The sequence below is a fragment of the Hyaena hyaena genome, unplaced genomic scaffold (assembly GCF_003009895.1).
Source record: "Hyaena hyaena isolate Hyena2069 unplaced genomic scaffold, ASM300989v1 scaffold_186, whole genome shotgun sequence".
NCBI lineage: Eukaryota > Metazoa > Chordata > Mammalia > Carnivora > Hyaenidae > Hyaena > Hyaena hyaena.
In genome coordinates this window covers 44,606-72,464 of record NW_024080818.1, presented here as the reverse complement: position 1 = coordinate 72,464, position 27,859 = coordinate 44,606, and the positions used below count along the sequence as shown (strand labels likewise).

The window sequence follows — 27,859 nt, the reverse complement described above, 5'->3', positions numbered from 1 at the left end:
TATTTCATCAGTGTTTTACATCAATGGATAGAATATCAGCACTTTGTTTTTCAGAGTACAGGTCTCTTACCTCCTTGGTTAAGTTTATTCCTAGGTATTTTATTCCTTCTGGTACCATTGTAAATGGGATTGTTTTTAAAATTTATGTTTCAAATTTACTTTGTTACTAGTGTACAGAAATGCAACAGATTTCTGTATATTAATTTTGTATCCTGCAACTTTGCGGAATCAATTAATCAATTCTTATGTTTTTTTTTTTTTTTGGTGGAGTCTTGAAGATGTCCTATAGATAGTATCATATCATTTGCAAATAGTGAAAGTTTTACTTCTTTATCAAGCTTGATTTCTTTTTCTTTGCTGCAGCTAGGACTTCTGAAGAACACTATGTTGAATCAAAGAAAGAGGTCTGTGTTTGTTTCTACATCTTAGGGCTGCCAGGGAAGTCTCCTGATCCTGTGTAGAAGTGGTGCACTGTCCCTGGTCACCAGAACCAGGCACTCCAGGGGCATTTGCCATGTGAGCTTTGTACACCCTGTCGTTTTGGCAGAACCACATTTACCTTTAGCCGGTCAGCTGCAATGACCTGCTTGGTGAGCTCAATAGGCAAGGTTTGATCCCTGTGCGGCTGAGGGGCCTGAGGCCACCAAGTACTTCTAGGTTGATGGGGTCAGCAGTCAAGCTAGCTGTCTGCAATTAGCCTGTCTGCACGAGTGCACCAAATGGCAAGGCTTTCTCCCTTCCTGGTCTGCAGAAGCTTTCACTGGGGAGACTGCAGTCAGCATCTGCTAAACTGTCATTGCCCTGACTGGTAGGGCCTCTCCTGTAACCGGCAAAATGTTCACAGCCGCTGGAAATGCACGTATGCTGGTGTATGTTTATCTTGGGGTTCCATGGTGTAATGGTTAGCACTCTGGACTCCGGTATATGTTTATCTTCCCCTCTCCCCAGGCCAAGAGTCACTCTGGAACAGCAGTTCCTGATGGGGCAGGAGCTGTGTTGGAGGGATGCCTGCAACGGTGGGCAGGTTGAATGGGGTGGGACATGCAGTGCTTGCAAAGTAGGTGAGAGTATTAGTGCTGGTTCCTGGAAGTGTCAGGTTCTCTAGAGGTGGGCAGGGAAGACGAATGGATCTGGCCAGGCTTTTGTTCTTAGAAGTCTCCTGAGGATCCTGGCTCCTCCAAGGCACATTCTTAGATTAAATTAGAGGAAATAAATCTCCTTCACACATACCTCAGGTGCTTTTCTAACTGCTGCTTCTGTGCTGGATTCCTTGGCCAGGTTATTTATTATGCTGGTTCTCTAAGGGCAGGGATTCAGATTCCTATCACCCTCCAGGTTTGCCAGAGTCAAGTCCTGCTGATGTTAAAAGCCCCATAAGCCCTAATGGTTTTCAAGGCTAGATATTATGGGGCTTCATCTTCACTGTGTACTTCCTCAGTACCTGGAGTGCATGGTGTGCAGTTTGGTCTTCTCACTTTTCTGTGCTTGTGGTATCCCTCCCACTAGTGGTAAGTCTTGGCAGGGGTTTGGTTTCCAACCACATCTCTGCCCTTCCCACTTTCTTCTGAATGTGACATGACTGTGGAAAGTCTGATTTGCTAGTCCTCAGGCCTTTTTCAGTTAGTTACATAGATGTGGCTGTAATCTCGATGTGTCCATGTGATAAGGTCAGCTCAAGATTCTACTCTGCCATCTTTTCATGAATAAAACTATTAATAAAAATGTAAATGGACTGTATAATCCCGTCAAAAGATATAGTGTTGCTGAATGAATAGAAAAACAAGATTCAGGGGCAACGAGGTGGTTCAGTCAGTCAAACATCCAGCTCATGATTTCGGCTCAGGTCACTCACGGTTTATGAGTTTGAGCCCTGCTCTGATAACACAGAGCCTGCCTGGGATTCTCTCTCTCCCCCTCAAATTAAATAAATAAATTTTAAAACCCCCCACCAAAATCCCTATGAGCCTACCAAAGACCTCAAATCTCCAGACAAATCTACACACACACACAAACTGAAAATGATGGAATGGAAGAAGATATTCTTTGGAAATGGAAAGAAAGCTGAGGTAGCTGTATTTTATCACATACGATAGACTTTAAAACAAAGACTAGGCTTCCAGGGAAGTTGGCAGAGTAGGAGGATCCCATGTTCATCTTGTCCCATGGATACACCTTCATAACACACACATTTATGTAAACAACTCAGGAAACAATCCAAAGCAGAAAAGACTCCATAGCCAATTACAGAGAAAAAGCCACACTGAAAATGGTAGGAAGAAAGGAGACATCGTTGGGAACCAAGCAGATTCACAAGACTGACCACAGGAGGGAGAGACACTGCAGGCATGCAGAAGGAAGAGGAGCAGAGGGCCCCCAATGTGAGGCACCCCAGGCAGGGAGGACCCTCACTGGGAAGACAAATCCCCTTATCATCTGGCCTTGAAAACCAGAATGGCTTAAAACCATGAACTTCAAAAATCAGTGGGCTCAGTTCAGCTCTAGGAGAGCAGAAGGATGATTAGAAATTGAGCCCTCACCTTCAAAAGACATCATAACAGCCTGCTAAGATATAGCATAGAAGCTGCAGTTTGAAAAACTCCTGGGGGTATCCAGAAAGATTTATTTACTAATCTCAGAACATGTGAAGCAGGGGCAAGGATCTTTAGGAGACTTTCCCAAGAACAAAAGAGTTGGTAGGCACCATTTCTACCCCGTAACCCTCAAGCCTAGATACACAGATACCTACAGGAAACAGAGCAAATATTCTCAACCAAGCTTTGCTAACAGCACACTCCATCCCTGCATTCTCCTGTGCACCTGCCACATCCAACCTGCCCTTGGCAGGAGCTTTCCAAAGCATCTCAGGTCTCCCACAAGCAGACCTGTGCAAACATTGCTAAGTGTGTGTCCCACTCCCGCAGCATTCTCATGCTGCGAAGACCAATCTAACCTTCCCTCAGCAAGACTCCATCCAAAGCAGTGCCACAAGTGTGGCATCATGCAAGCAACCTTGAAAACGCCCAGAACCACTCCAAAGTGTCTCCTTCCCTAGGAAGAGGGAAGGTAATCACACACACCAGGTCCACTGCAGCCACAATCAACCAGTGAAAGCCTCCCATGGGACAACACAGGGAAAACAGCCTGCAGATCGCTGCGACTACAGCTCTGGCAAACATCTGGTCTGACCCAACTGGAGCGCAAGGTAGCTCCAGACTAGCCCCTTGATAACAACTGGACTAAAAGGGAGTCATTGCACAACTGGACTGAAGACAAATGCAACTCATCCACAACAGTATGGTGCACACAACACACATACAGAACTCCCCTGAAGCTCCAGGTTCTGGTGAACAGGGGACATTGCACTACAGGGCACTATAGAACCTTTCCTTCATAAGGCCACTACTTTAAAAAGCAAAAGACATAGCTAACTTACCCAACACAAAGAACCAGAACATTGGAAAAAATGAGACAGAAGAGTATGTCCCAAATGAAGGGAAAGGACAAAATTACAGCAAGAGAGCTAAACAAAACAAAGGTAAGTAATTCACCTGATAGAGAATTTAAAGTAATGGTCAGAGATGCTTACTGCATTTGAGACAAGAATGGAGGACCTCAGTAAGACCCTTAATAAAGAGATGGAAACATAATAAATAACCACTTAGAGATGAAGTCATTAACCAAAATTAAAGATACATGAAGGGGAGAGATCAAACATGGCAGAGAAGTAGGGGCACCCAAAGTTTCCTTGTCCCTCAAACACAGCAGTGTTGAGTCTGGGCTGCAGAGTGACAGACATCTCTGGGGACCCAGATGGACAATCTGGCAGGCAATAGGTGCATGATGGACAAGAGAAAAACTACAGACTGGGATGGAAAAAGATCCAATCTTTAACTGCCCGGCTTCCTCTGAACCAGGCCAGCTGCCCAGATCACACACTTGGGGAAGAGGGGAGTCAGCCCCAGGCTCATTAACTAGTTCAGAGACGCAGTGGGAGAAAGCAGTCCTCTCCCTGGAGTGCTGTGGGAAGAAGATATATAACCATTCAAAGGACAAAGACTGCCTACACCCAGTAGCCAGAGACCATATATTGGTGATGTGGAGTAGCACTTAACCAGAATGGGGGCTCATGGAGCAGGACCCTTTAACACATCGGGGTTAAATCCCAGCTGTGTGCCAGAGAGGTGTGGGAGTTGGAGTGAGAGAAACCATGCACGCAGCACTGTGAGGCAGCCCAAAGTGGCTCTTCCCCAGAACCAGGACACATAGCATGGGAACCTTTAAGACATTGGGGATTAAATCCAAGCCAAGCTCCAGGGAGGCATGGGAGTCAGTGGAGCACGACAAACTGTCTCGCTTGCTTCTGCACCACTGTGTGGACAGCTTGAACAAAGTGGCTTGGGACCCCCAGGCCATGGATGAGACACTGGGGTGTTGCCATTTTTCTCCTCATCACCAACAAGGTGGGGCTTAGGGAATAGACAGTGGCCCACAGTGAAGGCAAGACCCACCTACACCAAACCATGGCCCTCCACACCTTGTAACTGCTTACATACAGTGCAGGATAGACGCTGACCCAGTGGCTTTGCATTTAATTTAATTCTTGGATGATAATTATATATTTTTTTCCTTCCTTTTCTCCTTATTTCTTCCCTCCTCTAGTCTGATTATTCTGGTTGTTGGTTTAAGCAGACATATGTAATCTATTCTCTTTACACCTGTTCTGTATCTCTTCCTTTATTTTCTTCTCTCTCTCTGGGTTAAACCATATAGTTTCTCTATCTGGTCAATATTATTTTTTCTTTTTCCCTGCCCGTGTCATTTCTCCCTTTCTATAGGATAAGACCTCTTACATCAACATCAACCCCATCCCATTGTTGTGTTGTAGCTGTTGTTTTTTGTTTTTTTGTTTTGTTTGGTTTATTTTCTTTCCCAGGGCTATTTCAACAAACAAATCAAAGCACACCTCGTGGAGAGTCCAAAACTTTACTACGAGTAGTAAGATAAAGCAACCAGAGTCACAGCAACAGAGAGCATGTAACACACCCCAAAAAAAGCACCTCCTGAAGGGCCAGGCCCTGGACGTGTTTAATATAGTAGTGCTCACAGGTACAGGACACATAACAAGCTTTTGAAGCACATAAGGGACAGAAAACTAACCAAAATGACACAAAGGAAGAATTCTCCTCAAAAGAAATTCCAGGAAGAAATGACAGCTAAAGAATTGATCACAACAGATATAAACAATAAAACTGAACAAGAATTTAGAATAATAGTCATAAGATTAATCACTGGACTTGAAAAAAAGCATAGAAGACAGCAGAGAATCTATTGTTGCAGAGATCAAGGAACTAAAAAATAGCCATGATGAATTTTAAAAATGCTGTAAATGAGGTGCAAAAGAATCTAGAGGCAGTGACAGTGAGGATTGAAGAGGCAGAGGGAAGAAAAAGTGAAGTAGAAGATAAAATTATGGAAAAAGATGAAGCTAATAAAAACATTAAAAAATTCCAGACCACAAGGGGAGAATTAGAAAACTAAGTGATTCAATGAAATGTAATAATATCTGTATCACAGGAGTTCAGAAGAAGAGAGAGAGAAAGGGGCAGAAGGTGTACTTCAACAAATTATAGCTGAAAATTTCCCCAATCTGGGGAAGGAAACAGACATTGAAATCCTGGCGGTGTAGACAAGTCCCTTCAGACATAACTTGAATCAATCTTCTGGATGACATATCAGAATGAAACTGGCAAAATGCAAAGATAAAGAGAATTCTGAAAGCAGCCAGGGACAAATGGGCCTTAACCTACAAGGGTAGACACATAAGGGTAGTAGCAGACCTATCTACTGAAACTTGGCAGGCCAGAAGGGAATGGCAGGAAATTTTCAATGTGCTCAATAGGAAAAATATGCAGCCAAGAATCCTTTATCCAGCAAGCCTGTCTGTCAAAATAGAAGAAGAGATAAAGGTTTTCCCAAACCAACAAAAACTGAAGGAGTTCATCACCACAAAACCAGCCCTACGAGACCCCCTAAGGGGGACTCTATGAGTGGAATGTTGCAAAGATCACAAAGGACCAGAGACATCACTACAAGCATGAAACCTATAGATAACACAATGACTCTAAACCCATATCTTTCAATAATAACAGTGAATGTAAATGAACTAAATGCTCTAATTAGAAGACATAGAGTATCAAAGAGGATATAAAAATAAGACCCATCTATTTGCTCTCTACAAGAGATCTGATATAGATACCTTCAGAATGAAAGTGAAGGGATGGAGAACCATCTACCATGCTCCTGAAAGTCAAAAGAAAGTTGGAGTAGCCATACTTATATCAGACAAACGAGATTTTAAACTAAAGGCTGTAATGAGATGAAGAAGGGCATTATATCATAATTATGGCATCTACCTATCAAGAAGAGCTAACAATTATAAATGCCTACGCACCCAATTTGGAAGCACCCAAATATATAAAACAATCACAAACATAAACAATCTTATTGGCAAAAATGTGGTAATTGCAGGGGACTTTAATTCTCCACTTACAGCAATGGACAGATCATCTAGGCAGAAAATCAATAAAGAAACAATGGCCCTGAATGATACACTGGACCAGATGTACTTGACAGACATATTCAGAACTTTTCATCCTAAAGCAGAATACACGTTCTTCTTGAGTGCACATGGATCATTATCCAAGATAGATCACATACTGGGTCACAGAACTGCCCTCAATAAACAGAAAAGAATTGAGATCGTACTACACACATTTTCAGATCACAAGGCTATGAAACTTGAAATCAACCACAGGAAAAAGTTTAGAAAACCCCAAATGCATGGAGGTTAAAGAACATCCTACCAACGAATGAATGGGTCATTAAAAATATATGGAAACAAATGCAAATGAAAACACCACAGTCCAGCAGGGAAGACAGTCCTAAGAGAAAAATACATCACAATCCAGGGTTATCTCAAGAAACAAGAAAAATCCCCAATACAAGATCTAACAGCGCACCTAAAGCAACTATCATCAGAGCAGCAAAGAAACCCTAAGGCCAGAAGAAGAAGAGAAATAAAGGTCAGAGCAGAAATAAACAATACAGCATGAAAAAAAAAAAAAAAACCAGATCAATGAAACTAAGAGCTTTTTTTTAAAAAAACATAAACAAAATTGATAAACCCCTAGCCAAACTTCTCAAATACAAAAGAGAAAGGACACAAATAGATAAAATCATGAATGCAAATGGACTTATTACAATCAATCCCTGAGAAATACAAGCAATTATCAGGGAATACTATGAAAAAGTATATGCCAACAAACAGGACAACCTGGAAGAAGTGGACAAATTCCTAAACATTCACACACTACCAAAACTGAAACAGAAAAAAAAAAAGAAAAAAACCCAGAAGATTTGAACAGACCCATAAGTAGTGAAGATATTTTATCAGTTATCAAAAATCTCCCAACAAAGAGTATTGGGCCAGATGGCTTCTCAGGGGAATTCTGCCAAACATTGAAAGCAGAGTTCATACCTATCCTTCTCAAGCTGTTCCAAAAAATGGAAATGGAAAGAAAGCTTCTGGACTCATTCTATGAAGCCAGCATTACTTGATTCCCAAACCAGACAGAGACCCCATGAGAAAGGGAAACTACATATCAGTATCTCTGATGAACACAGATGCAAAAATTCTCAACAAGATACTAACAAATCGAATTCAACAGCATATATATATAAAGAATTATTCACCATGATCAAGTGGGATTCATTCCTGGGCTGCAGAGCTAGTTCAATATTTACAAATCAATTAATGTGATATATCACATTAATAAAACAAAGGATAAGGAACATTTGATGCTGTCAATAGATGCAGAAAAAGCATCTGACAATATACAACACATTTTCTTAATAAAAACCCTCAACAAAGTTGGGATAGAAGAAACTTACTTAAACATCACAAAGCCATATATGAAAAGCCCACAGCTAATATCCTCCTCAATGGGTAAAAACTGAGAACTTTTCCCCCTGAGATCAGGAACACGACAGGGATGTCCACTCTCACCACTGTTGTTTAACATAGTGTTGGAAGTCCTAGCATCAGCAATCAGACAACAAAAGGAAATAAAAGTCATCTAAACTGGTAAAGAAGAAGTCAAACTTCCACTTTTCACAGACGACATGATACTCTACATGGAAAACCTGAGAGACTTCACCAAAAGGCTGCTAGAGTTGATACATGAATTCAGCAGTCTCAGGGTACAAAATCAATGTACAGAAATTGGTTGCATTTCTACACACCAATAATGAAGCAACAGAAAAAAAGAAAATCAAGAAATTGATCCCACTTACAACTGCACCAAGAACCATAAAATACCTAGGAATAAACCTAAACAATGATGTAAAAGACCTGTATGCTTAAAACTATAGAAAGTTTATGAAGTAAATTGTAGAAGACACAAAGAAATGGAAAAACATTCCATGCTCATGGATTGGAAGTATAAATATTGTTAAAATGTCAATACTACCTAAATCTATCTACACCTTCAGTGCAATCCCAATCAAAATTGCACCAGCATTCTTTTTAAAGCTAGAACAAACAATCCTAAAATATGTATGGAACCACAAAAGACCCCTAATAGCCAAAGTAATATTGAAAAGGAAAACCAAAGGAGGAAGCATCACAATCCCAGCCTTTAGCCTCTACTACAAAGCTGTAGTCATCAAGACAGTATGGTATTGGCACAAAAACACACATAACCAATGGAATAGAATAGAGAACCAAGAATTGGATCCACAAATGTATGCCCAACTATCTTTGACAAATCAGGAAAGAGTATCCAATGGTATAGAGACAGCCTCTTTAATAAGTGGTGCTGGGAGTGCTGGACAACAACATGCAGAAGAATGAAATAGACCACTTTCTTACACCATACACAAAAATAAACTCAAAATGGATGAAAGACCTAAACGTGCAACAGGAAACCATCACAACTCTAGAGAAGAAAGCAAGCCACAACTTTTTTGACCTCAGCCATGACAATTTCTTGCTTGACACATCTCTAAAGGCAAGGGAATTAAAAGCAAAAATGAACTTTGGGACCTCATCAAGATAAAAAGTTTCTGTACTGCAAATGAAACAATCAACAAGACTAGAAGGCAACCAACCTTGTTGGCTTCACTTGTTGGTGAACAAGTGCCTATAACACCCAGTGCTCATCCCAACAAGTATCTTCCTTAATGTCCATCACACATTTGTTCCAACCTCCACCCAACACCCCTCCATCAACCCTCAGTTTGTTCTCTGTATTTAAGAATCTCTTATGGTTTGCCTCCCTTAATGTTTATATCTTAGTTTTCCTTCCCTTCCCCTATGTCATCCATTTTCTTTCTTAATTTCCACATATGAGTGAAATCACATGCTATTTATCTTTCTCTGACTTATTTTGCTTAGCATAATACCTCCTAGTTCCATTCATATTGTTGCAAATGGCAAGATTTCATTCTTGTATTGTTAGGTAACAATAGTAGGTAACCCACTTTTATTCTACAGAATTTACTAGTTAAATTCATGTTATATCTGTTGCAGTTTGTCATCAAAATGACTTAGAGTGACAGTTGATTTTCTTTGATGTCTCATGAAGTTTTCATGGATAATCTATATATAACTCTCAAGAACAAATAGATTGATTGAATAGATAAAAAATTTTAAAACAGTTTCCCAAATCTTCTTGGTATGTTGAAAACTTATAGTTTTGCTAAGTGATCAGTTAAGTTGAATTTATTCAATATCTAGATCATTTTCTAATAAGATAACAAAAATGAAGCATTAACTATTGAACATAGGGTTACTTGCTTTTGGCTTATTACAGAAAAACTATAAAAGATATTTGGATATTAGTGCTCTATTGGAAAACTGAATGTTTTTAGAAATTATAAAATGTATTCATAAATTTGCAATTTTAAAAAATGGTGGTATAGCAAACAGTTCACAATTGCTTATATATTTTTCACTAGAAATTAAGGTTTCCAAGGGTTGAGAATTCTAAGTTTTATATGTAAATAAGGCTCCTAGAATAATAAGGGAAACATCTTCATATGCAGGAAAATAGGCTATGTTTTGCTAAGACAAGGTATGAAGAATGGAAATGCATTTTGTTGATGTTGAGGGAAAACAAAGTAATTTTTTCCTAATTTGAGGCTAATAATTTAAAGAAGAAAAACAAAGCAAAATTAGAATATAGAAAAAGGGGGTGCTGGGGTGGCTCAGTTGGTTGAGTCTGACTTTGGCTTAGGTCATGATCTCATGGTTCATGGGTTTGAGACCCATGACAGGCTCCGTGTGGACAGCTCAGAGCCTGAAGCCTGCTTCAGATTCTGTGCCTCCATCTCTTTCTTCCCCTCCCCTGCTTGCTCTCTCTCTCAAAATTAAAAATTAAAAAAGAACATAGAAAATGGCATTGTAGAAGGTTTGTGGAAAAAGAATCTTTGAATATAATCTTTGAATATAATTTTAATGTATAATCAAGCTCGCTAAATTAAAATGAACTTAAAATGAGTTTTTGTTTTTAGTTTGTTTGGTTTTCTTAAGAGAGTGCAAGCAAGCAGGGGAAAGGAGCAGAGAAGGACAGAGAGAGAGACGGGGGGAGGGGCGAGNGAGCAAGCAGAGAGGGCGAGCGAGCAAGCAGAGAGGGCGAGCGAGCAAGCAGAGAGGGCGAGCGAGCAAGCAGAGAGGGCGAGCGAGCAAGCAGAGAGGGCGAGCGAGCAAGCAGAGAGGGCGAGCGAGCAAGCAGAGAGGGCGAGCGAGCAAGCAGAGAGGGCGAGCGAGCAAGCAGAGAGGGCGAGCGAGCAAGCAGAGAGGGCGAGCGAGCAAGCAGAGAGGGCGAGCGAGCAAGCAGAGAGGGCGAGCGAGCAAGCAGAGAGGGCGAGCGAGCAAGCAGAGAGGGCGAGCGAGCAAGCAGAGAGGGCGAGCGAGCAAGCAGAGAGGGCGAGCGAGCAAGCAGAGAGGGCGAGCGAGCAAGCAGAGAGGGCGAGCGAGCAAGCAGAGAGGGCGAGCGAGCAAGCAGAGAGGGCGAGCGAGCAAGCAGAGAGGGCGAGCGAGCAAGCAGAGAGGGCGAGCGAGCAAGCAGAGAGGGCGAGCGAGCAAGCAGAGAGGGCGAGCGAGCAAGCAGAGAGGGCGAGCGAGCAAGCAGAGAGGGCGAGCGAGCAAGCAGAGAGGGCGAGCGAGCAAGCAGAGAGGGCGAGCGAGCAAGCAGAGAGGGCGAGCGAGCAAGCAGAGAGGGCGAGCGAGCAAGCAGAGAGGGCGAGCGAGCAAGCAGAGAGGGCGAGCGAGCAAGCAGAGAGGGCGAGCGAGCAAGCAGAGAGGGCGAGCGAGCAAGCAGAGAGGGCGAGCGAGCAAGCAGAGAGGGCGAGCGAGCAAGCAGAGAGGGCGAGCGAGCAAGCAGAGAGGGCGAGCGAGCAAGCAGAGAGGGCGAGCGAGCAAGCAGAGAGGGCGAGCGAGCAAGCAGAGAGGGCGAGCGAGCAAGCAGAGAGGGCGAGCGAGCAAGCAGAGAGGGCGAGCGAGCAAGCAGAGAGGGCGAGCGAGCAAGCAGAGAGGGCGAGCGAGCAAGCAGAGAGGGCGAGCGAGCAAGCAGAGAGGGCGAGCGAGCAAGCAGAGAGGGCGAGCGAGCAAGCAGAGAGGGCGAGCGAGCAAGCAGAGAGGGCGAGCGAGCAAGCAGAGAGGGCGAGCGAGCAAGCAGAGAGGGCGAGCGAGCAAGCAGAGAGGGCGAGCGAGCAAGCAGAGAGGGCGAGCGAGCAAGCAGAGAGGGCGAGCGAGCAAGCAGAGAGGGCGAGCGAGCAAGCAGAGAGGGCGAGCGAGCAAGCAGAGAGGGCGAGCGAGCAAGCAGAGAGGGCGAGCGAGCAAGCAGAGAGGGCGAGCGAGCAAGCAGAGAGGGCGAGCGAGCAAGCAGAGAGGGCGAGCGAGCAAGCAGAGAGGGCGAGCGAGCAAGCAGAGAGGGCGAGCGAGCAAGCAGAGAGGGCGAGCGAGCAAGCAGAGAGGGCGAGCGAGCAAGCAGAGAGGGCGAGCGAGCAAGCAGAGAGGGCGAGCGAGCAAGCAGAGAGGGCGAGCGAGCAAGCAGAGAGGGCGAGCGAGCAAGCAGAGAGGGCGAGCGAGCAAGCAGAGAGGGCGAGCGAGCAAGCAGAGAGGGCGAGCGAGCAAGCAGAGAGGGCGAGCGAGCAAGCAGAGAGGGCGAGCGAGCAAGCAGAGAGGGCGAGCGAGCAAGCAGAGAGGGCGAGCGAGCAAGCAGAGAGGGCGAGCGAGCAAGCAGAGAGGGCGAGCGAGCAAGCAGAGAGGGCGAGCGAGCAAGCAGAGAGGGCGAGCGAGCAAGCAGAGAGGGCGAGCGAGCAAGCAGAGAGGGCGAGCGAGCAAGCAGAGAGGGCGAGCGAGCAAGCAGAGAGGGCGAGCGAGCAAGCAGAGAGGGCGAGCGAGCAAGCAGAGAGGGCGAGCGAGCAAGCAGAGAGGGCGAGCGAGCAAGCAGAGAGGGCGAGCGAGCAAGCAGAGAGGGCGAGCGAGCAAGCAGAGAGGGCGAGCGAGCAAGCAGAGAGGGCGAGCGAGCAAGCAGAGAGGGCGAGCGAGCAAGCAGAGAGGGCGAGCGAGCAAGCAGAGAGGGCGAGCGAGCAAGCAGAGAGGGCGAGCGAGCAAGCAGAGAGGGCGAGCGAGCAAGCAGAGAGGGCGAGCGAGCAAGCAGAGAGGGCGAGCGAGCAAGCAGAGAGGGCGAGCGAGCAAGCAGAGAGGGCGAGCGAGCAAGCAGAGAGGGCGAGCGAGCAAGCAGAGAGGGCGAGCGAGCAAGCAGAGAGGGCGAGCGAGCAAGCAGAGAGGGCGAGCGAGCAAGCAGAGAGGGCGAGCGAGCAAGCAGAGAGGGCGAGCGAGCAAGCAGAGAGGGCGAGCGAGCAAGCAGAGAGGGCGAGCGAGCAAGCAGAGAGGGCGAGCGAGCAAGCAGAGAGGGCGAGCGAGCAAGCAGAGAGGGCGAGCGAGCAAGCAGAGAGGGCGAGCGAGCAAGCAGAGAGGGCGAGCGAGCAAGCAGAGAGGGCGAGCGAGCAAGCAGAGAGGGCGAGCGAGCAAGCAGAGAGGGCGAGCGAGCAAGCAGAGAGGGCGAGCGAGCAAGCAGAGAGGGCGAGCGAGCAAGCAGAGAGGGCGAGCGAGCAAGCAGAGAGGGCGAGCGAGAATCCCAAGTGGGGTCTGTGCTGACAGCCTCTGATGTTAGGCTCAATCTCATGAACCATGAGATCATGACCTGAGCTGAAATCAAGAGTCTGAGTTAACTGACTGAGCCATCCAGGTGCTCCTGGTTTTCTCTCTGTTAAAAGAATAGTTTTAACTTGGAGTTTTAGTCTGTTTTGTCAAGATTGTGAAAGTGTCGGGGCGCCTGGGTGGCTTAGTCGGTTAAGCGTCCGAGTTTCGCTTAGGTCAGTAAGCGAAACAGTAAACAATGGCTGTAAAATAAACTAACATTTGGGGCTATGGGCAACCCAGACAGCCACTTGGTTCTTCCTGACTCTGACAAACTGTTTTTTTCATGTGTTTAGCATTCCTTAACCCACCATTATGCATTTGAAATGAGTTTAATTAGGAATAAATATTGATGGAGAGTGTCTATAAAATTGCAGGGCTGTTGGACAATGCCTGATCTGCTAACAGTTCATAATCCTGGATAAACTATGGTTGTTCCCGGAGTCTTCTGACTTCCTTCTGGACATTCTAAATACCTGCAGCTGCACTTGAATCAACTGCCACTTAGTATGAGTTATCAATATGTTATTATTGAATGTGTGTTTTCTGGATGATCTGGGGCTTTCCCTTGCCACAAGGCTAGTGCCTTGTTTATTTGATAGCAAATAAACTATTAGACAATACATTTCCCATTGGTGTACCTTCCCTGATCCCCAGTGATCAGGGCACTGAATTTACCAGGGAAATCATATGTGCCTTAACAACAAACTTGCCAACGTCCTGGTGTTATCATTGCTCTTACACCCTCAATCATCAGGCAAGGTTGAAAGAACTAATGGTATCCTCAAATCTCTAAACTTGCTGACTACTAGACTTCTGTGGCCAAAGGTATTGCTTTTGGTCTTGATTACTGTTTGCAATATCCCCTTTGGGCTACAAACCCATTCCATACAAGATACTCACAGGCAGACTAACGCCTACTGGCATACAACTTTCTGCTGATCCTTATCATCTCATGCTAGTGTGACAAGACACTGTACATCTCTAATGTCTTATGCTCAAGCCTATCATCAATAGGGTAAAAAAAAGTCTTCCCAGATCTCCATTCAAACGTCCCTGTTGGGCCCAATCTGGAGCCTGGTGATCATGTATTTTGAAACGTTAGAAGAAGATAATTCTTGGGTTCCATTGGAAGGGACCTTACCAATTGCTTCTAACCTGGAATTGCTACAAAATTGCCAGGGATTGCACATATATCTCCCTTAGACCTGAAGAAAGCCACAACTGTCATCTGGTCCTATATAGATGCTGGAGATCTCTGAATCAAATTGATAAGGAAGGGAACCAGCTGACATTGAGGTAGATGGCTTTTGTCCAAGATGACCTATTGAAACTTCATACTTTAAACAAGAAACTCTTCTCCTTCTTTTCCTTTTCTTTATTTTGGTTTTTGCCTGGAAAGATAATGCCATTCTCCATATCTCCAAGGCCATTGCTAAGGGAAGTAACTTTTCAGATTGCTGGATTTGTCATTGAAAATTTTTAATCTATTCATGAGGTTAGAGATGTCATTGAAAATTTTTAATCTATCCATGAGGCTCGAATCTCTTGGTGCTCCTTATAACCAATTCCTCTTCTAGTCCCGATGTCACTGCAGACTGCAATCAACACCCCACACTCCCTTAGAAGTCTCTTACCAAATTAAACTTTTATGGCAAGACTATCTAGTGCCTTTTTACCTTTCTCCAATAATAACTGTATTTACCCATCTAAACTCAAATACCTATATGAATCTTAGTATATTTGCACCCCTATATTCCCATGATTATTTAAATCAGATCTGCCCCCACTTATCAAGGGAACTTACCAGCAGCATCCATCTTTGCAAGCCATTTAGAACAACACTATCTCTATTTCAGGCTTAGAGATTCTCTTCCCATATGCACTGAAAACCTGACTGACCCTTGACTTGAACCAGTAAATACAGCAGTCTCTGTAAACTAATCCATTAATAGCTCCTCCCTAATGATAATGTTCTGTGTGCCAATAAGATTTGTCTTTGTCTGTGATGTTTATCATTCTTCTTGGATCTACAAATGTCTAGATGGCTGGCACACAGCTGGGCAATGACTTTTAGGTTATTCAACTGTGTACCTAATTTTCTATACACAATTAAGATACTTCATAAGTTAACTCTGCATTTACATCATTGAGTTAGAAAAGACCCACCAGGAGGCATTCATGATTCAGGAATTGCTTCCTTTGGCAGGGCCATACTTTCCTGGTTTGGAGTGAAAATATGATCAGGAACTTCTTTTTAGCTCTTGAAGATATAGCAGATTCCACTGCTAAGACAATAGCTGCTCAACAAAGATCATTAGATACTCTGGCCAACACAGTTTTTGATAATAGGGTAGCCCTTGACTACCTTTTAGCAGAGCAAGGAGATATTTGTGCTGTAGCCAACACTACTTGCTGCACTTCTGGGGGGGAAGGTGAAACTCAATTACATAAAATAACTAACCAGGCCATTTGGCTTAAAGGGTAACTACTTCAATGGGGGTCTTTATTTGACCCATTTGATTTTGGTTGGTTTGAGTCTTGGAGACCATGGCTCTTAAGTACATGCTAAATATTGGAAATTATCTTGCCTATAGTTACAATCTCCCTGGTATATTACATCCTCTTAAACAATTTAAATTCAGTTATATGCAAGGAAGAGGGGGCTGTGGAATAGGAAGACCCTAGGCTCACCTCATCCCACAAATACAATTAGATGACTATCAAATCATCCTAAAAATCCCAGAAATCCATCTGAAGACCAGCAGAATAAACTCCATCACTGAAGGAGGCCACATCGAAGATGGTAGGAAGTGCAGAGATGCAGTTTTGAGAGAGAAATGTACTTGTGGCTTTGTTGGTGGAAAGGGAGCTGCAGTTGCAGAGAAGGGCAAAAGACAGACAAACACACAGGGGAATGCATGGGGGAAACGAATTCCCATAGAAATAGGTTTGGAAAATGAGAGGGCATGAATTTCATGATGGTAGTTAATAACAACCAAAGGAATCTATAATGATACAGTAATAATAGAGGGATTTAACACCGCACTCACATCAAGGAACAGATCTAAACTGAAAATTCTAAGGAAACAATGTTTTGAATGACACACTGGAGCAGATGGATTCCACAGACATATTCAGATCATTCCATCTTAAAACAGCATACTACCCATTCTTTTCAAGTACACATGGAACATTTTCCAGAACAGAATATATATTAGGTCACAAAAGGGACCTCAAAAAATACAAAGAAAATCAAGTCATACCATGCACCTTTTGTGACCACAATACTATGAAAGTAGAAGTCAACCACAAGAAAAAAATCTGTAAAGAGCACAAAACATGGAGGTTAAATAACATGCTACTAAACACTGAATGGGTCAACTAGGAAATCAAAGAATAAAAAGGTACATGGAAACAAATGAAAAAAACAGTTTAAAATCTTTAGGATACAGCTAACACATTTCTGGGATGAAAGTACATAGCAATACAGGCTACACTCAAGAATAAAAATCTGAAAAACCTAACCTTACACATAAAGGAGCTAGAAAAGGAAAAAAAACCCTGAAAACCAGCAGAAGAAAGGTAGTAATAAAATTAGAACAGAAATAAATGATATAAGAACTAAAAAAGAAAAAAAAACCAATAGAACAGATAGAATAAAACCAAAAGCTGGTTCTTTGGAAAAAAAAAATCAATGATAAACCTCTAGCCACACTTATCAAAAAGAGAAAAAGGCCCCCCAAAATAAAATCACATATGAGAGAGGAAAAATGACAACTAACACCACAGAAATACAAATACAAATATTATAAAAAACTATGTCAACAAACTGGACAACTTACAAGAAATCAATAAATTCCTAGAAACATAGAACCAGACAACCTATAAGAAATGGATTAACTCCTAGAAACACAGAGCCTACCAAAAATTGAAACAAGACCACACAGCAAACTTTAACAGACTGATTGCCAGCAAAGCAACTAAATCAGTAATCAAAAAACTCCCAACCAATAAAAGTCCAGGACCAGACGACTTCACAGGAGAATTCTACCAAACATTTAAAGAAGAGTTGATATTTACTCTTCTCAAACTATTCCAAAAAAATAGAAAAGGAAGGAAAACTTCCAAATTCATTCTATGAGACCCTGATCCAAAAGCCAGATGAAGACACCACACACACAAAAAAAGAACTACAAGCCAGTATCTCTGATAAACATAGATGCAAAAGCCTCAATACTAGACAATCGAACCCACTATTTGGTTTAAAATTTTAACTTGGGGCGCTTGGGTGGCTCAGTTGTTTAAGCGTCTGACTTTAGCTTAGGTCATAATCTCATGGTTGGTGGGTTTGAGCCCCGTTTTGGGCTCTGTGCTGACAGCTTAGAGCCTGGAGTCTGCCTCAGATTCTGTCTCCCTCTCTCTCTGCCCCTCCCCTGCTTGCACTCTGTCTCTCTCTTTCTCAAAAATAAACATTAAAAAAATATATTAAAAAAAAATTCACGTTGATCAAGTGGGATTTATTCCCGGGTTGCAAGAGTGGTTCAATATTTGCAAATCAACGTGATCTATCACATCAATAAAAGAAAGGATAAAAACCATTTGGTCATTTCAATAGACGCAGAAAAAGCATTTGACAAAGTACAACATCCATTCATGATCAAAAACCCACAACAAAGATAGGTTTTGAAGGAACATACTTCAACATAATAAAGGGCATATATGAGAAACCCACAGCCAACATTTCCTCCATGGAAACAACTGATAGCCTTTTCTCTAAGATGAGAAACAAGACATGGATGTCCAGTCTCAACACTTTTATTCAACATAGTACTGGAAATCAGAGCCAAAGCAATCAGACAACAAAAACAAATAAAGACATCCAAATTGGTAAGCCAACTTTTACTATTTGCAGATAACATAATTCTATGTATAGAAAACCTGGAAGACTCCACCACAGAACTGCTAGAACTGATAAATTCAGTAAAGTTGCAGGATACAAAATCCATATATGGCAATCTGTTGCCGTTCTACAAATCTGTAATGAAGAGAAATTAAGAAAACAATCCCTTTTACAATTGTACCAAAAACAATAAGATAGCTAGAAACAAACTCAAAAGATGTGAAAGACCTATACTCTGAAAACAATAAAACACTAATGAAAACATGGAAGGGGACATTAAAAAGTGGAAAGACATTCCATGTTTGTGATTTGAAGAACAAATGTTAGAATGACCATATTGCTCAAAGCCATCATTTAACGCAATCCCTATGAAAATACGAACAGCATTTTTCACAGAACTAGAACAAACAATCCTAAAATTTGAATGGAACCACAAAAGACTCCAAATAGCCAAAGCAATCTTGAAAAAGAAAAGCAAAGCTGGAAGCATCACAATTCTGGAATTCAAGAAAGCTGTAGCAATCAAAACAGTATGGTACTGGCATAGAAATAGACACATAGATCAATGGAACAGAAGACCCAGAAATAAGCCAATAATTATAGGGTCATATAATTTTCAACAAAGCAGGAAAGAATATCCAATGGGAAAAGGAAAGTCTCTTCAACAAATGGTGCTGGGAAAACTGGACGACCATGTGTAAAAGAATGAAACTGGAACACTTTCTTATACCATATACAAAATTAAATTCAAAATGGATTAAAGACCTACATGTGAGACTTGAAACCATAAAAATCCTAGTAGAGAGCATAGGAGTAATTTCTCTGACATCAATCATAGCAGCTTTTCTGTAGATAGGTCCTCTCAAGCAAGGGAAACAAAAGCTAAAATGAACTATTGGGACTACATCAAAATAAAAACTTCTGCACAGCGAAAGAAAAAACAAAATTCAAAGACAACTTATTGCATGGGAGAAGATATTTGCTAATGATATATCCCATAAAAAGTATCCAAAATATATAAAGAGCTTATAAAACTCAACACCCCCAAACCAAATAATCTGATTAAAAAGTGGGGAGAAGACATGAACAGACACTTCTCTAAAGAATATATACAGATGAGGTGTTCCTGGATGGCTTAGTCGGTTAAGTGTCAGACTTCTGTTCAGGTCATGATCTCAGTTTCTGAGTTCAAGCCCTGCATCAGGCTCTATACTGACAGCTCAGAGCCTGGAGCCTGCTTCCAATTCTGTGTCTCCCTCTCTCTCTCTGCCCCTCCCCTGCTCATGCTCACTTTCTCTCATGCCCTCTCTCTCAAAAACTAAACATTAAAAATTAAAAAAAGTATACGTATAATCAACAGATACATGAAAAGATTCTTAATATCATTTATCATTAGGGCACTGCAAATCAAAACTAATATGAAATATCACCTCACACAATGGCTAAAATCAACAAGAAACAACAGGTGTTGGCGAGGATATGGAGAAGAAGTAACCCTCTGCACTGTTGGTGGGAATGCAAAGTGGTGCAGCTACACTGGATAACACTATGGAGGTTACTCAAAAAGTTAAAAATATAACTACTCTACAATCCAGCAATTGCCCTACTGGGTATTAATCCGAAGAATACAAAAACACTAATTCCAAAAAAATTCATGCACCCCTATGTTTATAGCAGCCTTATTTACAATAGCTGAGATATGAAAGCAACGCAAGTATTCAATGATTGATGAATGGGTAAAGAAGATGTGGTATATGTATAAAACACAGTACTTCTGCATCATATACAAGAAGGAAATCTTGCCATTTGCAACAACATGGATGGAGCTAGAGAGTATAATGCTAAGTGATATAAGTCAAAGACAAATACCGTATGATTTCACTCATGTGTTCAATTTAAGACACAACCAGAGGGAAGAAAAAAAAAAAAAGACAAACCAAGAAACCATACAGAACAAACTCAGTTACCAGAGGGAAGGTGGGCGTGGCGATAGGTGAAATGGGTGATGGGGATTAAGGAGTACACTCACTTTGATGAGCACCAGATGATTAAAATAAAAACTTAAGAAAAAATCTTAAAGGCATGTCAACTGCTAACTGCCAAGCAAATGTTCTTCTTAAGATTGAAACATCAGAAAAGGAGCCAAGGGGATAACCAACTTATAACTGAAGTTTATAAATGATATCACAGAGATTAAGCAAAAAACATTCGGACCTTTGAATACAACACAAAACATTTAAGAACCTTTGAAAACTATGGAGTGGTACCTGTGAGTTTTCCTAGTACTTTAAATTTTGATTACATCTCTAGTTAAACAGAGCATAATCAAAATGAGGGGAGACTTGTTAAAAAGAAAACCACAGGTTTGAAATGGTGTCAGTTGAGCCAGACCAAGTCATAGAACTGAGGCTTAATATCTAACCTAATTACAGTTTACAGAAATGTAATTTAAACTGGGTCAGTCAAGAATTTTCTGATCAGTATCAATCAAGTAATCTGTGCAATAAGAACTCCCACCCCATCTTTCCCTGTTAGGGAAGGTGATCTTGCCTGGTAACGAGCCTTTTTTTCTTTTGCTAGTAACTTTCTTGTCCCACTCTTCTTTGACAGCCTTTCATTTTGTCCAACTACTCAGAGCTCCCCTCTACTTGCTAGATGAGATTCTGTCCAAATCACAAATCATTAATAAAGCCAATTTGGTCATATTACTGCACTGAATATTGTTTTTAATAATACCTAGAAATGAATTTGACCAATGAGGTATGTATACTTTGAATGCTCTAAAACACTGATGAAAAACTGAAGACAACACAAATGAATGGAAATATATACCATGCTCACAGACTGGAAGAGTTAGTATTGTTAAAATGTTTGTACTACTCAAAGCAGTCTACAGATTCATTGAAGTCCCTACCAAAACACCAATGCATTTTCTAAAGAACTCGGGAAAAAAAAAAAAACCCTAAAATTTGTATGGAGCCACAAAAGACCCTAAGTAACCAAAGCAATTTTGAGAAAGAAGAAAGCTGATTTCGCTCTTGGATTTCAAGCCATACTACAAAACTATAGTAATCCAATAGTATGGTACTGACATAGACACATTACTGAGTTTCAAGCTATACTACAAAGCTATAGTAATCAAACAGTATGATGCTGCCTTCACATATCACATGCTTCACATATGAAGCAGAACAGACAGTCCAGAAGTAACTCCCCACTTGTAATGTCAATCAATCTTCAACAAATAAGGCAAGAAAATATAATGGAAAAACATAGTCTCTTCAAAAAATGGCATTGGGAAACTTGGACAACTACTTGCAAAAAATGAAACTGGACCACTTTCCTACACTATACACAAAAATAAACTCAAAATGGATTAAAGACTTTAAGCCTGGACACCATGAAACTCCTAGAAGAAAACATAGTAAGCTCTTGGACATTAGTCTTAGCAATTTATTTTTTGACTTGTCTCCTCAGACAAGGGAAACAAAAACAAAAATAAATGAGACTACATCAAACTACAAAGCTTTTACACAGTGAAATCATGAACAATATAAAAAGGCAACTTATGGAAAGGGAGAGAATATTTACAAATGACATAACCAATAAGGGTTAATATCCAAAATATATAAAGAACTCATACAACCCAATACTAAAAAAAAACCCAAAAACAATCCAATTAAAAAATGGGCAGAGGATCTGAATAGACATTTTTGCAAAGAAGACCTATAGATGAAAAGATACACTACATCACTAATCACCAGGGAAATGCAAGTCAAAATCACAAGGAGGTATCATCTTGTGCCTGTCAGAATGGCTACAATCAAAAAGACAAGAAGTAACAAGTGTGGGTGAAAGTGTGAGAGAATAGGGAACTCTTGTGCTCTGCTGGTGGGAATACAAAATGTGCAGCAACTGTGGTGAATAGTATGAAGATTGTTCAAGAAACTAAAAACAGAACTATCATACAATTCAGAAAATTAACTTCTGTGTATTTATCTGGATAAAATGAATACATTAATTTGAAAAGATATATGTACCCCTACATTTGCTGCAGCATTATTTACACAAGCCAAGATGTGGAAGGTACCTAAGTGTTCATCAATAGATGAAGGGATAAAGAAGATGTATATGTAGATAGATATAGATACACACACACACACACACACACACACACACACACGAATATTACTTGGTCATAAAAAGATCTTGCCATTTACAACAGCATGGATGTAATAAGGGGTATTATGATAAGTCAGAAAAAAGGCAAATACCATAAAGTGTAATTTATCTGTGGACCGCAAAAAAAACAAACAAAAGATACAAATTCATAAAGAGAACAATCTGGTGGTTGCCAGAAGGCACATGGATGGAAGGGAGGCAAAAGAGGGTGAAAGGATTGAAAGTTACAAGCTTGCAACTATAAAATAAATAAGTCAGAGGCTGTGATGTACAGCATAGGAAATACAGTTAATGATATTGTAACAACTCAACTTTGTACCACAACAGATGATAGCTAGATTTTTCATAATCAATTCCTAATGTATACAAATGTTGAGGCACTTATGCTGTACACCTGAAACTAATATTGTATGTCAAATATGCATCAAAAAATCAGTTAAAAAAATAAATCAGATATGGTTGTACTATTCCTGAACAGGTTTTTTTTTTCATCTATTTAAAAAATAGTCATCTTGAATTGTGAGATAACTTCTCAAAAGATTTAAGTCCTACTTGTATAGCAGACGTACTGATCTTTACATATAGATTTTCCCATAATCCCCCTTTTCTTATCCAGAGATTAGTTTTATCTTTACTTTCTTACTTTCTGGAGTAATAATTATTATAATATTTGATGCATTTTTAGAAGTTCCCATTAACTTTTCAAAATTTTTTTAACAAGGTATAAATAATAAAAAGTATATTGACGTGTAGAAAGCTAACTTCTAAGACAGCAGTTATTTTTATGAACCACATTCAACTCCCCAATCAAAATGACTAGAAGTCACCCTTCTGGATTAAATTTTAAAGATGTAGTGATAATCCTGGGTGCAATTTTTTTTTTCTGTTAGCCTGAGGTCTGAGAAAACTTGACTTAGAATTTTCTTGTTATTTAAATTTCCACCCATGATTTCATTTACAGAGAAATCAGTCTTGGACATCCTCCTTTGATATGTCCTTCTAATTCACACAGTGTAGAAATTTGGTTTCCACTGGAATGGTCAGCTCTCAAGGGTACATCTCACTTCTTTAACCTGTGCCTCCCCCTCACTGGTCTTACCTGCAAGGCCTGCAGATCTGAGAAAGCCTTAGCAGGGATTGTATGGATGCCATTGCTGTGCAGCATTAGCAATTCCAATTTGGTCAGGCCAGAAAAATCCGTTTCTGTCAATCTAGCCAAGCTGTTGTACCTGAAATAAAAATGTCAGGCATAAGCTAGGCCTGTCGACTATAGTTCAAATGTTAAAGTCAAAGTACATGCACGTATGTCCACACACAAAACCCAATACTTCCCTTTTTATAACCTGTGGTCTAAGGAGACAATAAAATGCTTGAATTATTATTGAAAGTCATCAGATGCCACAGAAGGTCTACCCTCCACCCAGGCCTGGCAGCTTTGGTTACACTCTTCACATTCACATTCCTGCAACGTACCACATCCTTCTCATTTCCAAACCATTATGCATATGCTCTTCCTTAGGTTGGAATGCCCTTGACTCCACCCCTCTCTATTTATGACTACTGTTAAGACCCAGACCATTCTCTTGTGATGTGTCCCCCTCACTTTCCCAAGTAGAATTTATCATTATAAAGTAGTGGTTAAGAAACGTGAGCTCTGAAGCCAAAGAGTTTGGCTAGGATTATGAACTCGGGCACTTGGTAGTGGTGCCACCTTGGGTAAAATCAGTAGTCTTTCTGTATCTCAGTTTCTTCATTTATAAAGTACAAATAATAGATGCTACTTAAAAGGTGTCATGAGGTTTAAGTGAATGAATACATGAAGAGTGCTTAGCTCAATGCCAGGAGATAGTAAGAATACAAGCTAAACTCATTGCTCTTACCGGAGTGCTAGAGCTGGCTAAAAATAAGAGATTTACCATCTACACTGACTCAAAATAGGTCTTCTTAGTCCTACATACTCACACTGTCATTTAGGCAGAAAGAGGATATCGCACCTCCAAAAAAAACTCCCCAAATCTTCACAACACCCTTATAACAGTCTGAAGAAGCCAAAGCAGTCATCGCCCCCGATTCCCAATCAATTGGGGTCCAATTACTTGAGGAGGGGAGTGTTAGGCAGTTAGGCATGAGGGAGGAGTAATAAAGCAGATGCTGGCCACAACCTCAGAGCCCCCCTCACGGGTTAACAGCCACACCTTCCCGGCCACCTCTACAGACTAACAAAACAGAAATGGCTGAGCCACAAAGCTGGCTCAAAATCACAAGGGGGACTTAACAAGAGCTAGGCATGTGCACAAAAGGTGCAACTTGCCCTTAAAGTCACAGCAAAAGTTGATCTAAAACTCCTAAATAGGCAACACATAAATAAATACAATTGTAACAGAATACATCATGGGTAGGCACATGCGCAGAAGCCAAAATGTTATATAACCACCATTTGTCAATCAAAGCCAAACTTACCTATGCAAACAACAGGCTTAAAAGAATGCAGTTAGAGCTGCTTAGGGCTATTGCTACACTTGCTGGACAGTGGCCCACTTTCACTCTTGAAAGTGTACTAACTTATCTCCTCAATAAACTTTATCTCTGCATTGTGATCTCTGGTCTCCAGTTCCTTGGTGCATCTGGGACAAGAACTGAGCCACCTGGTGTCAGCTATCACTATTAATGACCGTTCACAGGGTACTTTGTATGCTCTACTACAGTTCTTACTAAATTGTACTCATGCACATCTGTCTTCTCCCTTTAACTATGGCTTCTAGAAGTGAATAATATAGCTTGTTCATTATTGTATCCCTGGCATCATCAACTGTGTTTGGCACATAGTAGGCACTCCTTAGTGTCAAATAAATTATGTTAAATCTGACTACATGTGGATTCTCTCCCCCTAGACACACATATTCCTAAACACACACACACACACACACACACACACACACGGTTTTTCATAAACCTCTAAAATGTAGTTACCTTTTAGCAGACTTAATTAGGTTTACATTTTAAAAAGCATTGTAGTTTCAATTTGCATGCAAAGAAATCCAAGGGCCTTATAAAAGGATCCAGCCAACTTTTCATATGTATCCTTTATATATACGATTTCCTTCTGATAGATCACAACTCTATAACTTAACAGAAGCTATTTTCCAGCAAAAATGTAGCCAGAAGGAAGCGTTTCTATAATCATGGGCCTCCCATTCTACAAAGAGTGATTTCAGTTTCCTCCAAGTCTACCATAAAAATTTTTCCTGTTGGCCCTAACAAACTTAAGATCTTCCTGTGCTTATTTCAGAAGAGAAATATTACTCAAATACTTCTGGGTAATCTCCTCCAGTCGCAAATCTCATCTGAGGATTTGATTCAAGCATCAGCGTGCTCTCTCCTTGAGAAGGGAACAGGACAAGGGCCCCCACTCACCCTAAATTGATACGCTCCACGTTGGGTGGGATGCTGTCTGGGATGGAGGTCAGGTACCGAAATGTGCAGTGCACCTCTGTAGGCACATAACAGGCACAGCGGCGAGGGCAGGCCTTGCTCCCGGGGCTGGCTGCCAGGCAGAGCACGGAGAAGACCAGCAAGTGGGTGATTCCTTTGCCTTTCACCTTCATCCTGAAATCGAACAAAATCACAGCTGAGAGTTATAAGTGTGGTTTGTGCAAAGTTCCAGTACAACCACACACAGTCAATCTAGTAATCCCAGAGCGCTTTCCGAAGAGTCCTAAATGGGCAATTTCATTCCCAACTTGCATGGTAAAACTCACTGTTTACCAAGCCATAGTGTGTGCTGGCTTCACATGGAGCTTTGTGATCAAGTGGGATATTTATTGTTGTGAAAATTCTTTCACAACTTCTCACTCTTAATGAAAAGCAGTAATCCCTACTACTAAGGGATTCAATAAAGAGAGAAAATAAGAGACCCTATGAAAATGTTATGACAACTGAAATACAGAAGGCTTAGTTTCCTGTTTATACATTAGTTCTTTTAGACCAACTTTTAAAAAACTAATTATACCATGAATCTGTGTGTATCACAGTAAGTGTGGAAGCTGTAAATAACAGAAAATAAAATTACTCATATTCCCACCACTCAGATATAGTCATTAACATTTTGATATATTCCTTCCAGGATTTTATATGCTGTGTATGTTTCTGTGTGTATGTGTGTGTATATGTGTGTACATGTGGATAGATGATCAAACTAAATTTCATAACACATTTTATTCACTGAATATGTAAGGTCTGGTGTTTGCTGTATTAAATCTTCAAAAACAATCTTAAGAGCTGTAATACTCCACTGGAAGGGTGAATAAATCTCTAACATGTCCTCCAGTCCTTGCCAAAAAAGACACATTGCACACTTCACAGCCATATAATGAGGGGGAACTAGAGTAACTTCCTGGATGAGCGGACTTGACCTTGCACCTGCACTGGAATGGGCCACACTGACCCCTGCAAGGCATGCGACTGCTTGCTTTTGCTTTGCTGAGAATATCCCTGTGTACCTGTCCTTGATCCTTCCTCCTCTTCGTCTCCCCTCTTCCCTCCCCCCTTCTCTGTCTGCCATGGGAGTAGGGGAAGCATCATCAGGGAAAAAATATCCTCAGCTTGTTGGAAAAATAATATGTATTACTCACATGTGGGGCGAGCTCAGGGACCCAAACCTAATTGTTTCCTGAAATTCTGATTATACGAGAGTCTCAATAAACTTTTCATTGTGCTTTTCCAAAAAAAGTGACCTTCATAATTTATAAACCTTAGCATTCCTTGGAATAGAATGGTTGCTTTTGGATTATACCAGCAACCACCTTTTAGCCACAAACAATGCTAAAAACAGATTGCTAATCTCCCTATGCATAAAGATAATGGAATTATTAATAGAATTTAGCCCAAAGTAAAATTTAATGTTGGATTAATCACATGACCACTTGTAACCATCTGATTACAAACATTTTAAGTAAACACATGTTTGGAGACAGCATTCATTTCCACCTTATCATTAGTTAAGCAAAGAAACAAATGGTAGGATAAAGGTAATTCTGTTGTTCAATTAGAAGATAGAAGTTCTGGATAATGCCCACGTGAGAGTGATTTAAAAGAATCGTAACTCTATAATGACAAGTGGATAGTGGAATCCCAGAAACTTAAACCTGAAAATGTATGTAATGAAACAGATAGAAATTACCTGAGCTCTTCTTTCCTGGTCCTGAGTCCTCTCCTGACCCAGGCAGAGACAGAAAATCTTATCAGGAAATGGAAAATTGTATCCAAAACTGAGTGAGGAGAAGTTGTCTGCTCCCCAAACGGCTTAGTCTTAGCGGCTTGCAGCTCAGGGACGGTGCTCAGGAGAGGGACCTGGAGGGCGTCCACGGCTGAAGGCTTCAGCGTACGGTAACCCGTGCCCACATTAACCCGAAAGAAGCGTTTCCTGTAGCACAATTTTTACAGAAGCAAAAGTCAAAGTGGACCTTTTACAATTTCCTTTCTCCTCCCTCAACAGTGTGCTTTAAAGT

The 27,859-nt window shown here is 41.3% G+C and overlaps 1 protein-coding gene across 1 annotated transcript in view; it reads right to left on the bottom strand.

The window, feature by feature from the left end:
• The window catches only part of IGSF10 (immunoglobulin superfamily member 10), a 54,387-nt gene extending 28,430 nt beyond the window's left edge, over positions 1-25,957 (bottom strand). The window contains exons 1-2 of the mRNA XM_039240979.1: positions 25,767-25,957; positions 23,452-23,581 (exon numbers count right to left, since the gene is read on the bottom strand). Of these exons, the coding sequence (XP_039096910.1) occupies positions 23,452-23,581; positions 25,767-25,957 (321 nt within the window). The remainder of the gene's footprint in view (positions 1-23,451; positions 23,582-25,766) is intronic.
• Positions 25,958-27,859: the final 1,902 nt, after the last annotated feature.